Source organism: Narcine bancroftii, chromosome 8, assembly GCF_036971445.1.
Source record: "Narcine bancroftii isolate sNarBan1 chromosome 8, sNarBan1.hap1, whole genome shotgun sequence".
Lineage (NCBI taxonomy): Eukaryota > Metazoa > Chordata > Chondrichthyes > Torpediniformes > Narcinidae > Narcine > Narcine bancroftii.
In genome coordinates, this window is record NC_091476.1 from 172,963,184 (window position 1) to 172,979,489 (window position 16,306).

Consider the following 16,306-nt stretch of genomic DNA (forward strand, 5'->3'; position numbering starts at 1 on the left):
ATATGCAACACATGGTGACCAGCATAATCAAATACAAACAGATAATCTCTTAATTTTCTGACAGTATTGTTGAGATCAAACTTTGAGCAGTACAGCTAACATAACTCTCCTGGACAGCTCCAAAAAAACTTTGTGATTATTTTTTTACATTCATCAGAAGTACTAGATGAGGCCTTGTTTCAATGAATTTATCAAGGACAGAACCTCTGACAGTGCAGCACTCCCTAATACTGTGCAGGAGACTCAGTTCAATTCTCCAGATGTGTGCTCACAACCATCTAATTCAGCATGGCCACCACTGAATCACAGCTGACAAATTTGCTAATTGCCACACACCAAGTCCCTTCTCTCTTCAGTTTTCTCCAGCGAGTAGAAATCTGTTCTTCCGCTTTGCAGCACGATGTCCAGAAGACAGGTGCCACACCTAATCTTAGCCAACAGTAGGGCAGAGAAATCCAAGAACCAGAATACCAGGAATTATTTTAGAATTCCTGCTCGTTATGCAAAACTTTATCATTTTGTGATCAAAAATAAAGCAAATTCACAGAAAATCATTCTGTATGTGAAAAATTCTGAAAGTAATAAAATTATAATTTGTTTAAATTGCTTTTTAATGTAGAAATGATGATATTGTTGAATACAATGAGATACTATACATAAATCTGCACATGGGTCCATTACAAGGTTTCACCTGTAGTATAATCAGCATTACAAAGTGTATCAGAAATCAGTAACTTCCACTCCCAGAGCAATCCAATCAGTTTTGTTCTCCCCAATTATTTCCCTGCAATCTTTTCGCCCTCACATGCCCGACAACTTCCTAATTCTTCTGTCGTCTACTTACCCTGGGGTAATTTAACATACCAACTTGAAACATATACCAACAAGAAATTCAGAAAGATAGCATATAGGTTGCTAACAAGTTGTTAACAAAACAAATGGAATATTGGTCATCAAGGATGGGGATAAAAGTATGGAAGTCCTTCTCCTACTGTATAGGACTTTGAGTAAAATGTATCAAATGGTAACATGGATCACAGTTGTTAACGACTGATTATTGGAAAAATACAAGGACATTTATTTTAGAATTTTGTGAGAATACTTAGAAGCCAAGTTTGTTCTAACTACAGCCAGGAACTCCATTAAAACCATACTCACTTAAGGTGCTCATGCTGTACTATTTAGATTAAAATATGTTATTTTAACATATTTAGCTTCAAATATTTACCCCTACCCCTACCTCAAAAGCAGGACTGACATTGCCAATTCCCCAACTTTGTTTCCTCCATCCATCCACATGCCTAAAACTGATGGAAACTAATTTGATGCCAATCTGTGGTGTTTTGTGAACTCTGACCCAAAAGGAACAAGAATTGGATGGTCGTAGATTTCACAGGAGCAGAGAAGGCAGTCATTATCGCAATGGCCAAAGATGCATTTGAACCCTATCAGTGAGTTGCCAATCTTTTTGAATTTACATTTTTTTTTTAATTTTGATTTCCCATGCACTTAGATGACAAGGACAAAAACATGAATCTATATAAATGCATCAACCAAAATATTAAATGCTGAAATATTCTCTAATCAATAGCTTCTGGCAGTGGTTAAAAAACTAAATCTGATGAATAATTACTCCTGCTGTCAAGTATTGTTTCAATTTTTAAACAATAATGTAAAATATGGTTTATGTAGCATCAACACTTAGAAATAACAGGGCAATTCCAGGGCACCTTAAAACAACACTTTTTTGTCTATTTACAGGATGAGGATGTCGCTGGTGATGCTAGCATTTATTGTCCATCCCTAAATGCCCTTGAACTGAGTTAAGAGTCAATGACATTGGTGGGTCTGAAGACACAGACAGGCCAAACTGGGTAAAGGTAACAGATCTCCATCCATGAAGGACATTAGTCAACCAGTTCAGCCTTGAGGACAGTCCACTAGTTTTACAGTTACCACAACTGTAAATGAAACACAAAATAATTAGAATATTGTCTTGCATGTCATCGTGGTGAAAGATAATTTCACATGGAATTTTTGTTACTGTACTTCATGCTTCTATTCCTAAATATCCAAATCAGATAAGAATCAAGCTCAACATTATCACACGCCATCAACCTAAAAGAGTTGTGGTGAATAGAGATGGACTCAAAGATTAGAGGGAATGTCTAGGCAGCAAGATAAAGAACAGCCCTGGATGCAGGAAATAATTTAGCACAGCTCCTCTGGGCTACAGAATTCCACACATTCAACTATTTGAAGGAAGAAATCCCTCCCCACCTCTGCTTCAAATGAAAGGTTTTATGCTGGCTTTCATCTCAGAATTAATTATGGTGGTTACTGAAATTTAAATTCCTCATTTACTATGGTAGAATTGTTTCACATACAATGTGGCCCCGTTATAAGGTGATTGTTGAGGTCCATAAAACCTCATCATGAAAAAAGTGGGATTGCGCTAATATGGGGTTTCAATAAATTGTTGTTGTAACAGTTGAAATTAAAACACAAATTAATTTTTAGTAAACTAGAAATGGCAATTTCACCAGCAGGAAACAAGTGTACGACGCTGAACGCTCACAGTTTAACAGCATGTTTAAACGCGTTTCGAAGTAGCAAGAACTACGTTGGGCTAGGAATCTGGATTCCAGTCTTGTCCAGTAACAGGAAATGTCCATGATTAGCATGTGATAGGCAGGGACCACTCTCTCTGTGATTCTCTATTTTGTTCTTCCCTTCCCACCCATTTGTCCACCTGTCCCCAGACCTTCCTGCTGCAACCATAGTAAGTGCAAGACTGATCGCTGCACCTTCTCCTCACTGGGATATTAACAGAGCTTCCAGATGAGAGAGGGTTTCCTCCAACCTCGTCTACCACATTTAGTGCCCTCGGTGTGGTCTCCCCTACATTGGTGAGATCAAACATAGATCAGCCAACCACTTTCTTGAGCGCCGGCCCTCTATCCTTGCACATGGGTTGGAACTCCCAGCTTTCAGCCATTTTATTTCCACTTCCCCTCATCCATTGCCAAGATGACCCCAATAACAAACTGGAGGAACAACAGCCTATTATACTTCACCAGATATAAACAATGAATCTTCAGATGAAACCCACCTCCAGTTCTACTATTTCTATTTGTCCTTTACCATTTTCCCAGCCTATTCTTATATTCAGCTTGAGTAGTCTTCACCCCTATTCCCCTGCCTGTCCCCCACGCCACATCTCCCACTTTAATTTTCCAATATCCTATTACTGCTTGGACAGTGGTGGCCAACATTTTAATTTTTAATTTAGACATACAGCAGGATAGCAGGCCAAATGGCCCACAAGTATGTACCAGGTTGTAGGTTAACCGGGCAGCATGGACTCATGGGCCAAAATGTCCTTTTACTGTCCTGTATGTCTAAATTAAAAGGTTGGCCACCCCTGTTCTAGACCCTTACCCCCTCCTTTTAATCCTCATTAATATATGTATCGAAAAAGGGTCCCGACTTGAAAGGACTGTCCATTTCATTCCATGTTTGCTGCCTGACAAGCTTCTCATTATTTGCAGGGACAAACTCTCAGACCTTGGTAAAATGTTGCAAGTTTCAGAGAGATCCTTTCTCATTCTTCTAATCCATTCACTCTCTTGGAATCTTTGAGGAACCAATCCATTGGATTTTCTCTATACTTCCTCTGTGACAATATATTCATTTTTTGAAAGCAAGGAGTCCAAAATTTTACATGGGATATCTAAATGAGCCATTTTTATCTCTCTGCAGTTTATGGGAAGCTTCAAGATTGATGTGGCAATCATTAATGTGCTGATGCCTGTGGTCTTTCGAACTTTCTTTCCTGCAATTTCATTAAGCTGTGTGTCCCACCATAATCACAGCAACCACCTGCACCACTGGGCTATACCGCACATCCAGCAAACTGCATCTCCTTTAGGCACTGGACTGGAAGATGAGAGAAGTAGTTTTGGAAAGGGTTCCATAATGATATGCAATCTTTGGAGTGAAGGCTATCAAGATTTAGATTCCAAAATAGGTTTAAACAAGTTCATTTCCAGAACCTCAATAAACAAATTCTACCACATGAAAGGCCAAAGGGTACTACCTTCAAATTACACTTGTATTGATCAAGCAGACACATCCTTGAGTGTGACTTGAAGGTGGTGATTGATTTTGTGCTGTCCACTTTCTCACCCAGTCGCTGATTCTATTTGTGTCCAACCATTATCAATTCAAAGAGATCCTTTCTCATTCTTCTAATTGGAATCTGAGGAACCAATCCATTGGATTTTCTCTATACTTCCTCTGTGACAATATATTCTGTGACAATAATCTTCTCAACAGCTTGGCATCTACAACTCTCTTTCAAAGGTTTGCCATCATTGTCTTAAAGAAATTTCTCCACTCATTCCTATTCAACGTCAATCACCCTTGTTCCTTCCAATCTCCAGCTGGAAGAATAAGCCTTTCAGCATCAACCTCAGAATTATGGCTGTCCCAATTACATAATTTCTCATTCTTTAAATTCAAGTGTTTGTACAGCCAGTCTTCCACAATACCTATTGATAAGTTAATCCTCCTACTGCACAGAAAGCGTATCCTTCAGGTATGGAGGTCAATACTGTAGACAGCAGGAAATTCTTGAGACTCCATGATTAAACAAGCTTCACAAAACAGACTATATTTCTTCTTGGAGGTACGATAGCTCATGACCACTTCCTAAATGCCAAATAGCATTGGACAAAAAAATATTGAAGACGATTGTTTTAAATGCAAGGCCTATTTTCAGAAGGGCAACGTCAAATTTAAGATGTAATTGGTCAGCATTTTAAAACAATGGGTTTGCTTGGGTGGCTATGAGCTTGGATGAAATTAGAAACAAACGGCATTGGTAGAATTCTGCAAGCAAAGCATTAGGTTCAATTTCAGGAAATATTATCTCACCATGTCATTGACCTCTGGGATAATGAAATTGCTTACACATGTTGGATGCTGCAATGCTTCAGGTTATTGGATAGTTCCTTGAAATTCAAGAGCATCTACAGTTGAAGGGCATTAATAAAGGTCATCTCCAGCATCAATACAGTCTTTTGTGGGAAGGAGGGAGAAGAGAATTGTACAGTTAATGAGGCACAGTCAAGAACCCTGTCAACCACACTGCAGAAGAATTGTACTATGGTCATCTGACCAGCGGACTACTACCTCACATTCTGCTTCTGCTATAAGCAATTCCACAAGGTTAAACCTACAACATAAATGAAAGATGAACTGTAGGAAATGGAGATTGAGCTAACAGCAACATCTAGACCCGTATTTCACTGTAACAATAAATTAAGAAAGGCAAGGTCAGATTAGTGACAATCAAAATGGGTTTGTGTGGAAGTGACGAAAGTGGCTGACAAGGGTAAGGCAGTGGATATTACCTTCATGGACCTTAGTAAGGCATTTAACAAGGTCCCCAATGGTAGTCTGATCCAGAAGGTATAGATGTACAGGATACATGGTAAATTGATAGCTTGGATTCAAAATTGGCTGGCCCATTGAAGACAGAGGGTAGTAATGAAAGGGAATGCCTTCCATGTCTAGTGGTATTCCACATGGATCAGCATTGGGATCCCTGTCATTTGTGATATAAATAACTTGGATGAGAAAATTGGTGGGTGGGTTAGTTTGCAGATGACACAAAGAGTAGTAGACAGTAATAGAGGAGTATTAGAGGATACAGCACAATTTTGATCAGTTACAGATATTGGCATGGAGTTTAATTTAGACAAGTGCAAGGTGTTGCACTTTGGAAGGTCAAATGCAAGGGCGATATATACAGTTAATGTTAGAGCTCTTAAAAGCATTGATATGCAGAGGGATCTGAGAGTGGAGATGTATAATTGAAAGTAGTAAGTAGACAGGGTAATAAAGCTGTATGGTATTGCATGCTGTATGGTACTGTATGGAGGTGCACCAAAGAAGAGGTACAAGGACTGCTTAAAGAAATCTCTTGGTGCCTGCCACATTGACCACCGCCAGTGGGCTGATATCGCCTCCAACCGTGCATCTTGGCGCCTCACAGTTCGGTGGGCAGCAACCTCCTTTGAAGAAGACCGCACAGCCCACCTCACTGACAAGACAAAGGAGGAAAAACCCAAGACCCAACCCTTGCCACCGTGCCTGCCTGTCCCGCATCGGACTTGTCAGTCACCAACGAGCCTGCAGCAGACGTGGACATACCCCTCCATAAATCTTCGTCTGCCTGTCCCGCATCGGACTTGTCAGTCACCAACGAGCCTGCAGCAGACGTGGACATACCCCTCCATAAATCTTCGTCCGCGAAGCCAAGCCAAAGAGAGAAAAAAAAATTGCATGCCTACATTAAGTTGGACTCTGTATTTTTTCAGTCATGTTGCAAGTGTACTAAATGTTGTTTAGGCCACACTTGTAACATTGTGTGCAATTCTTGTGGTCACATTACTGAAAGGGTGTGGAGTGTTTGGAAATGGTACAAAAGAGAGTTAATCTGATGTTGCCCATTTTAAAGGTAACAAGTTATGGGGAAGATTGGGCAAACTTGGGTTGTTTTCTCTGGAGTGTCAGAGGCTGAGGGAGATCAGATAGTTTAGAAAATTATAAGAGGCATTGATATGGTAAAAACATCACATACTAAAGGACATGCATTTAAGGTGAAGGGAGTTAAAGTTAAAGGAGATGTGCAGGGTAATATTTATTTGACACAGAATGGTAGATGTCTGGAGCAGGCTGTCAGAAGTAGTGGTATGTAGGTAGGCACATGAATATGTAGGGAATTGAGTGATGCAGATCATGCGAAAGCAGAGTTGTATTTTAATGTGAGCATTAAAGACACGTGGTCCCAAGTACGTTCTGAGGTATAGAACATGCCCTCAGTCAACGATGTTGTGCGGAACTATAAAAAACTTACTCCACAACAACGTAACCCTTTACAATCATAACCCTTTATTTTTCTTGCATCCGTGTGCATTTCTAAGAGTCACGCATCCAAAGGATTATTCCTAGTTATGTTATAGCCTTTCACCTTTTTAATTCTGTGCATTATTATTTTTCTTAGGTGACATTTCACATCTTGCCATATTCAGGACGCAGTGAACGCTCGCTATATGAGAATATCAAATACATTGTGGACAAGTGAGTTCTTACATTGAACTGTGACTCCATGGACCTCAGGCACAGAAAACACAAGCTAGCGTGGGTGCCCAGAGTCAGGAAATTGGTGGTTGAGCAGGATGGTAAAGACTAACCATATAACCATTTACGGAGCGGAAACAGGCCATGTTGGCCTTTCGAATCCGCACCGGTTCACTGATTTTGTGCGCCCTCTTCAGGCAATGGTCCCAGTAGATCACTGATGGGGGAGGGGGCGAAGGGAGACTCCATTGATCCTCTCTGCCACTCTTTTTGCAAACAAACGTTAAATCAAAACTCAAATTTTGTCCATGTTTATATTTGTGATTCCCAAATACCAATTCTCATGATACTGCCAGGTTAAGTGATGAGTTTCTGTACAGTTCACCAGCTACAAGGGTAATAGATCTATCTCTCAGAACAGAATAGGAATAAAATCAAGTTAAACAAATTAGGCCATTATATTATTTCAAGCACCTGATTAGTAAAATGATGTCTTTAAAAGAGAAACGCTGCATTGTGCTGGGGAAGCTTTAACAACATGAGGCATGTAGTAAAAATTACACGTGAGTAATTAAATCTTACATATGATACAATGGATGGATTACAAAAGAGAAGGCAAAACTGCAGAAACAGTATTTCAACTAATGTGTGCTGTTTAATGTGGGACCAGATACTCCTGCTTGAGTGTTATGTTACACCGACCACCCTGAAGGTTTTGTCAGATCCCTTTCAAATCTTTCCCCTCTCACCTTAAATCTCTGCTCTCTGTTCTTGGGTTTCTCAACCTTGAGGAAAAAACTCTAATACTAGTTCCCTTCTCTCCCTTAACCTCCTCTACTCCAGGGAGAAAAGTCCCAGTCTCTCGATACTATTCGAGACTACCAGTCCCGGTAACATTCTTGGGAATCTTTTCCACACCTTTTCCAATATAAATGATACCTTCCCTATTAACTGGTTGACCAAAACTATGCACAGTACTCCAAGCATGGACTCACTAATATCTTGTACAATTGGAACATTACGTCTTTGCTCTGGTACTCAAGTCTCCTGATGGATGAAGTGTGCCAAATGCCTTTCTCACGTCCCAATCTATCTGTGTCACCATTTTCATGGAACTATGTACTTCTACTGCCAAATCTCTAGTTCCACAGTACTCCCCAGGCCTTACCATTCACTGTTTAAGTCTTACCCTCGTTTAGCCTTCTAAAATGCAAAATCTTTCACTTGTCAGTTAAATTTCACCTCCCATTCCTTGGCCCATTTTTCCAGTACATCTGGATCCTGTTGTAATCTTAGATAAACTTCTTCAAGTTTATTATCTCATCTACCAAGATATTTTGCAAGTACTCCATGCAGACATCTCATACATAGTTCAAGAGTGCAGAGAGAGAGATCAGTTGGTACAGAACAAAGGCAACATGATGGCACTAATTTAGATTTTATTCAGGAGGCTGAGAACAGCAGTAAAGAAATTGCCCTTGAATCTGGTGGCACATTTATCTCATACTTGTGAATCTTTTTCCTGACAGAAAGAGGAGCGTGGTTGGGGGGGGGGGGGGGGGGGGGGGGGGGGAGGGTGGTGGTGTTGTGAAGAGACTGTGACAAGGGTGGGATGAGTCCTTTAATATGTTTGCTGCTTTTCCAAGGTAGCAGGAGTTCTAAATGGTAGTCGATGGAAGGGACTGGGTGAGGGTGTGGGGGGTAATGTAATGGCTTGAGCAATTTCACAACGCTCTGCAGTTCCTTGAGGTCTTAGGTGGAGAAGTTCCTGTACCATGGAGTGATGCTCCCCGATAGGATGCTTTCAGTGGTGCACCTGAAGAAGTTGTGAAGGGATGCAGTGATCTATGGATTCTGAACAGAGGTGATGATGGCCATTGTATTGATGTGGATGGACCCGGAAAGGTCACTGGAGACGTTTATGCACCTGAACTTAAAGTTGTCTATCATCTCCACCTCAGCATCTTTGATGCAGACCAGAAAGTGAACATCATCTTCTTTCAAAGTCAAAAACAAGCTCTTTGATCTTGCCAACATAGGGAAAGGCTGTTGTCCTGGACCATGTCACTAGTAGCTTTCTCTCTCTTCTGTACTCAGCCTCAACATTGTTAGAGATCCTGCCTATGATAGGGTGCCATCCATGAGGGTATAGATGGAGCTGGAAGTGTGTTTGACCATGCACTTGTAGGTGAACAGGGAGTCTTGTAGGGGACTGAGTACACAGCCTTGAAGTGCCCCCTGCATTGAGGGTGATCGTGGATGAGGTACTGTCATCTATCCTCACTGATTGCAGCCTGTGGGATAGGAAGTCATGAATCCAATTGCAGAGAGGGGTGCTGACATCAAGGCCATGTAGCTTGGAGATTAGTTTGATCTGTGGGAGTATTGTTGTTGAAAGTGGAGCTAATCAATAAATAGTTGCCTGTCATTTTTGTCCAGGGTTGAGAGTAGGGACAGGGAGATGTCATCTTTTGCCATGATCTGAATTGGAGTGTGTTGAGAGTGGCAGGTAGGCTGGAGTACATGTGAGCTATGACCAAAATCTCGGAGCACTTCATGTTGGCAGATGTCAGAGCCACCACCTATTTTAGTGTCATCCACAAACTGACCATGCTACTTTGTCATTCCAGTTATTAATATACACTAGATGACAAGCATCAATGAACCTGGCACCATCCCTGCAGCACAACACTGGTCACAGGCCTCCAATCTAAGTAACATCCCTCCACTACCACTCTCTTTCTCTTACCATCATGACCAATTCTGTATCTAGTTGGTCAGCTCAAACAATCTTACCTTCTGGACCAATCCACAATGCAAAACTTTGTTGAAGGCCCTGCCAAAGACCATATAGACATCATCTTCTACCCCACCCTCAATCTTCTTGGTCACCTTTTAAAAAAAATTCAGGACATGATTTCCCACGTGCAAAGCAGTGTTTACTTATCCTGAATCAGACCCTAATATTTCACATGGAATAATAAACAATGGATGGACTTGTTTGTGTGATCTTTCCCACATGGGAACATTTACTCACAATTCATGAGTTTCATACCGGGCCTTGGGGCACAGTACTCCAAGGTCATGAACAACCCAGATTCAATTCTTTTTCAGGTGCCTCACTGAGTCTGAGGCCTCCTGCCACTGAACATTCTGAGATGTATTGAAGCATCTTTGAGGAGTCAAGATCGGCACCCTCAGACTTTTCCCACTGATACAAAGGTCAGGAGGTTTCACTCCCATCCGTGCAGCATGCATAACTGGTTTGAAGGCCTTAACCTACTCAAAGATCATTGGTAAGCCAGCACCCAATTCTGCTGCCCCAACCTCTTCTGAGAGTTAATCAAGGGTCCAATGATCTGGTCCATTGTTTGAATCCCAAGGCAGTTTGGAATATGACATAAATAGGCCTTGAATAGACTGTAATAAGATGGACTTTTATATCTATTTCAAAGCAATGAAAAACAGTTAAATAAACAGAGTTCCCTCTACCTGATTTGGAAAGGTTGACAAATGTAGCGAGACATACTCATCTCTTAACATTCTATGAATCACCACCAAGCCAAACCCTTTCACTGGCTTCAATCAAATCTAATGTACATACAGTGGTGCCACATGGGCTAGGCCACCACCTAGACCAGCCAGGTTCACAAAAAATTTGTTTAGAATGGCATTTCTTTTTTTTTTAAGTTTTGATTTGTTGTCTAAGATTTCTCCTGTAACAATTTTTTTTGCAGTTATGGAGCCCATTCAGCCTTTTACTACTACAGGACTAGCACTGGCAGGTTACTTCCTATGTTTTACATCTACGACTCCTATCTGACACCCCCAGCTGCCTGGGCCAATCTCTTCACCCCTTCAGGATCCACCAGTATTCGCAATACTCAGTATGATGGCATATTCATTGGGCTGTTAGTGGAGGAAAAGCACAAACAGGACATCCTGGAATCGGGATTTGATGGACTGTACACTTACTTTGCATCCAATGGATTCTCATTTGGATCATCCCACCAAAACTGGAAGGCTATCAAGACTTTCTGCGATAGCAACAACCTGATGTTCATTCCAAGTGTGGGACCTGGATACATAGACACTAGGATACGCCCATGGAATAATCACAACACAAGGAACCGGGTCAGTGGGAAGTATTATGAAACCACACTTCATGCTGCTCTCACAGTGAGGCCAGAGATCATCTCTATCACATCTTTCAATGAATGGAATGAGGGCACTCAGATAGAAAAGGCAGTGCCAAAGAAGACTGCACAGTTTACCTATTTGGACTACCAGCCACATGAGCCAAACCTGTATTTGGAGCTGACACAAAAATGGGCCAAACATTTTTGTAAAGAGAAAGAACAATGGCTGATGTAAACCACTTATAATGAAACTTTGGCTTCTGCTGCTTTTAAATGCATTACAATGAATGGAGTATATTAGCAGTCCCATGTACCTAATGTCAATGTGTTTTCTCATGTGCTAGAGCAGGAGGCCTGGAGCTGAAAGCTTGTGTTGACAGAGACAACCAGACACATCCCTTAAGATCATTTACTTGGCATACTTTTCATATCCTGGATGAGATTCTGATTCAAGTTAATGCTAGATCTTGGATCCAGCTCAACTGGATGTTCACCTGTTGATCAAGTTCTCTCTGCTCTGCCCAATCCACAATGTTGCACAAAAAAGATGGAACATCTTTTCTCCAAAAGATGTCCAGAAAATAGCTGCAAGCATTTTCCTGAGGGAATTATGTCAAAAAAAAAAATTAATTCCATATTCATTTGCCACTTCCAGTCAGCAGCATCCTGCTATACCAGCATTGTACAAAGTTGTAGGCTATGTGCCAGGTACAGGCTGAGGTAAGTCATAAGGGAAATCATGAGGTTGCAAGTCCCAATGGCTGTTATTTACTTATAAACGTACAATCTGGAAGATTTAAAGCCGCAGTTCACCACCCACTCTGGGTAATGAGGGTGGAGAGGAATAAAATTTAAAATCTTGCAGGATCTAACATTGACTATTCCTGAAAAAGTTGCAATAACTTTTTATACAAAATCATCCTGAAAACAGCGCGAGTACTTTAAATGCTGAGTGACACAGGGCAATCGGCAAGGAAGTAGTAAATACAAAGCAAATTGCAGCAGTTTATACAATCATCTTACAGCTATTCTTCAGCCAGCCTAGGGCGCTTAGTGTTTGGAAGGCCCTTTCCTCAAGGTTAACTGAAGAGTCAAGAAAAACTAATTATCAAGCACTGTTGCAGTTACTTACAACTGGAGTGAGTGGAATAATATTTACACTTGGATGTTTAGCCCCAAGTACATAAATTAGAACAATGAAATTTGTTGTATGCGTTTTCAGAATCAATACAAATGTCATCAAAATAAAATTGCCATTAACACGTGGCCAATTGAGTTTCTGAGGTGGACAATTACATCTGATTATTTAATAATAAATGGCTAATCAACACCACTGATGGGAAAATTATCTCATTATTCATTTTACATGCTTGTGCTCTAACTTTACCATGTCGTTGATGGTTAAAATAGGAAGACGGCAATTTTTTAAATCATTGTGAACAGTTTGCGATGTTCATTCAATGAGATATACTTGCCCCTTCCTCCCTCCTCCTCTAACCCTACTTTTTATTCAGATACATGCCTGTTTTTGCTTCTACCTGACGAAGAGCCCAGATCCGAAGTGTCAGTTACCCTTTATTTCCTATGGATGATGCATGGCCCAAGTTTCTCCAGCATGTTTGTGTATTGCACTCGACCCCAGCACTGTCAGACTTTTTTGTTTAACTCGATGATCTAGGAAGCAATGAACGAACTTAGAGTAGAGAATTCTGAATATTGCTTCTATCACTGTGGATTATAAATTAACCATAAACGTCTTTGGTAAAGACTCCATATTTAGAAATCTCATTCCCGCATTGTTCCATTAATCATTATTCACTGCAAAATTTCATCGCTGCAGCTTCCTACAATTTCAAATTATATTTATTTTTCAAAGCATAATCACATTTTGTGAAGCAACAGGCAAATTAAGTGCCATATTGTACATGGGTAAATGTAGCAGTTGGAACTAATGACTGGATGCCGATAATAAAGGAGAAAGGGGCAGAGAAACACGACATGAAAGTGTGAGTATAAAGTGAGAAATAAGAGGGGAAAAAAGGGGAGTGAGAAAGGCATAAAAATGAAAGAGTACAGAAAAGCAAGAGAAACAGGGAGAGAGTGAAAATGTACAAAGACCAGGTCATCATGAACAAACTACAAAACCAGAGCCATTACTTTCTTATCTTCAAGGACTTCCACAACTTGTGCCACCAGTAAATAAGGTGTTCTCTAACATCCCCTCCCTAACCTACCTAATTACCATCCAACAATTACACACAACAGAACAAAATTAGTTCATTTTCTTTCTCATGTGAACCCAACTTTTAGAGCTTTTATGTTTTTAGATCGTTCATATAGTTTGCATTGACAGTACCTGGAGTAGGCAGCAAGTGTGGACTAAATGTGCCTGTTGGGTAGGTTGCACCAGTTTATTAGCTGAAAATAAACAGATAATTAATATACTTAACCATCTTTAAAACCTGCTTTTGCATGCAAATACCTCCCAAAACATCTTCCAGCTTTAAGAACTACCACTCCTAAGAAGGCTAAATATGCCACAGAATAAGGATTTCATATGGGAGATTACCATCCAGATTATCTAAAACATCCACTCCCTCCCCCCCTTGACAGGCAATCTGCTCTGGAAGACAAACCACAATTAAACTAAATTTAATCTTCTGATTTGTCTCAATGAGGGGAGAGAAGTGTGCCTTGAGGATCGTGAACTACGCCAGTGCCTTGTTAACAAAAAAAGGAGGGGAAGGGAAACCTCCAATTTGACCTCCCCGACAGCTTTGGTAATGAGTTTATCCTCATCTCTTTTTGTTTTAACCTAGAAGTTGCCGTGAACCCACAGGGACACAACTTAAAGAATCACTTGTTTTTTTTCCAGCACAAAATGGGGTCGACTCTCTTTGTTCTTCTCAGACACAATACTGAATTCCATCCCACCAAACACCACCCAGCCAAACCCCTCTTTACATTGGCTCTCTGCCACATAGGTGATTTTGACACACTCCATCTCCTCCTCCTGCATCTGAGATCCACCACAACGAATGCCACCTTCTGAACTAACCCGTGCATATGTGGTATTACTCCCATGCATCGCCTCAGATAGGACATCAGCGATGACCGGCACCGCTCCCAATGCAGGCAAGTATGCGACTGTGATAATACTGTATATACACTTGTAATAGTCAATACCACGTGAATGTCAACACCCCACCCCCCCATATTTGTCCCAAATTTCTGGCATTATATATTGTGTGTGAAGTTACCCCTCTATTTTAGGCCCCGACCACCCACCCATCCAAGCTCCCAACACCCCAGCCCCCCACCCACATGACTTCTGATGCCTTCAGCACCCATCCAAGCTCCTGGCACCCCAAGCACAAACTTACCACCCAGACCTAGCTGGCCTCCCTCCAATTGGAGCACCCAATGCCCCGAACACAGATCTAGCACCACCTGCTCTCATAATAGAACTCCCAGCACCCAAAACAATGCAAGTACTTCTGGATATGTGGGCCCAGATTGGGCCCTCTACAACTGACTGGCTGCGATTGGCTGGTTTCAGACAGTCATGTCACCAATGTTCAACACACAGGTGATGCCGTTAAGCCTGACAACGCGGTATGGCCCTTAAGTCCGTTAAAGGAGTGGTCGGTGGGCCCTGTGTCAGACAAAAATGTAATGACAGTCTGGAAAGTTTTTTGGGACAAAGGTGCTGGTTTGCCTGTGAGCACTGAGCTTAACTGGGGCTAGTGAGCCCAGGCGCTTGCACAGTCGAAATAATGTAACCGCCAGGAGCTCCTTCAAGTCCTCGGAAGCAGACACTAATTCACCTGGGATGTCTAGGGGTGCGCCATAGAACAACTCAGCAGAGGATGCCTGGAAATACTCTTTCGGGCGGTGCGGATGCCTAGCAGGACCCAAGTGAGTTCATATGACCAATTCGGTCTGGTGAGTCAGGCTATCAGAGCTGTCTTCAGGTGCCTGTGGAACCTCTCGACCAGGTGGTATGCTGTGGTGTGGTGGTGTGCCCAGGGCATTTGCTAAGGCGGTCCACAGGCTGGAAGTGAATTGGGACCCCCTGTCAAATGTTAAGTTTTCGAGGATCCTGAAACGTGCCACCCAGGTGTTCAGGTAGAGATTTAAGGTAGCGCACCCCCTCTGGCCATCTAGTCAATCGTCGACCATGGTCAATAAATAAAGTATAAACATTGGATACAATGTTTATGTGCACATGGCTGAAATGGTGGCATCCTGGTTTGAAAGGCTGTGAAGGGGCTTTAATGTGTGTCTGGACCTTGGTCACCTGGCACTGAGTACATTTTGGTCCGAGTGACCTCTTTACAGAAGGCCGTGCCAGACATACCTGTTGGCTACCATTTTAACTATAGTCCTGATAGTGGGGTGACCCAAATTGTGGAATGAATCAAAAACTTGCCTCCTCCAGGCGACGACAAATGACAGCGTGCAGTTTACCAGTCGAGGTGTCGCAGAGCAACATGCGGTTACCTGGGGTGATCTGGATGTCCTCCAGTTGCAGGCTGGTAAGTGCTGTCCGGTACGCCAGTGTCAGGGTCTGCTTGCTGCACATCTGCCAGGGCCGCATAGTTGATACCCAGGGCGGGATCATGCACTGCTAGTATAGTCGGATGGGATAGGGCATCGGCTACTGCATTGGACTTGCCAGCGATATGTTCAATGACGGTCGAAAATTGATGCCGTTGTTGCCTGGCTGACCAAGAGTCTGACATCTTGCTGAAAGCAAATATAAGTGGTTTGTGGACTGCGTAAATTTTGAACTTCCTATCCTCCAGGAAGTAATGGAAATGAGTGGATATGGGGCATGGGATACCTGTCAGGCATGGTGGCCTCGTTAAGGCGGCGGTAATCTCCACATGGTCTCCAACCTCCAGCTTCCTTAGATACCATATGGAGGGGGAAGGCCCTACACTGAGCCCTGACGTGGAGAGGAGGGCCCTCCATGATAATTTGGTGTCTCATCCTGTGTTTGGGTTCTGCCGAGT

General features: G+C 42.0%; 1 protein-coding gene across 1 annotated transcript in view; it reads left to right on the plus strand.

The window, feature by feature from the left end:
- LOC138741575 (glycoprotein endo-alpha-1,2-mannosidase-like protein) overlaps positions 1-12,604 on the plus strand; it is a 44,810-nt gene extending 32,206 nt beyond the window's left edge. The window contains exons 3-4 of the mRNA XM_069895831.1: positions 7,073-7,149; positions 10,887-12,604. Of these exons, the coding sequence (XP_069751932.1) occupies positions 7,073-7,149; positions 10,887-11,523 (714 nt within the window). The 3' untranslated portion in view covers positions 11,524-12,604. The remainder of the gene's footprint in view (positions 1-7,072; positions 7,150-10,886) is intronic.
- The last annotated feature ends 3,702 nt before the right edge of the window (positions 12,605-16,306 follow it).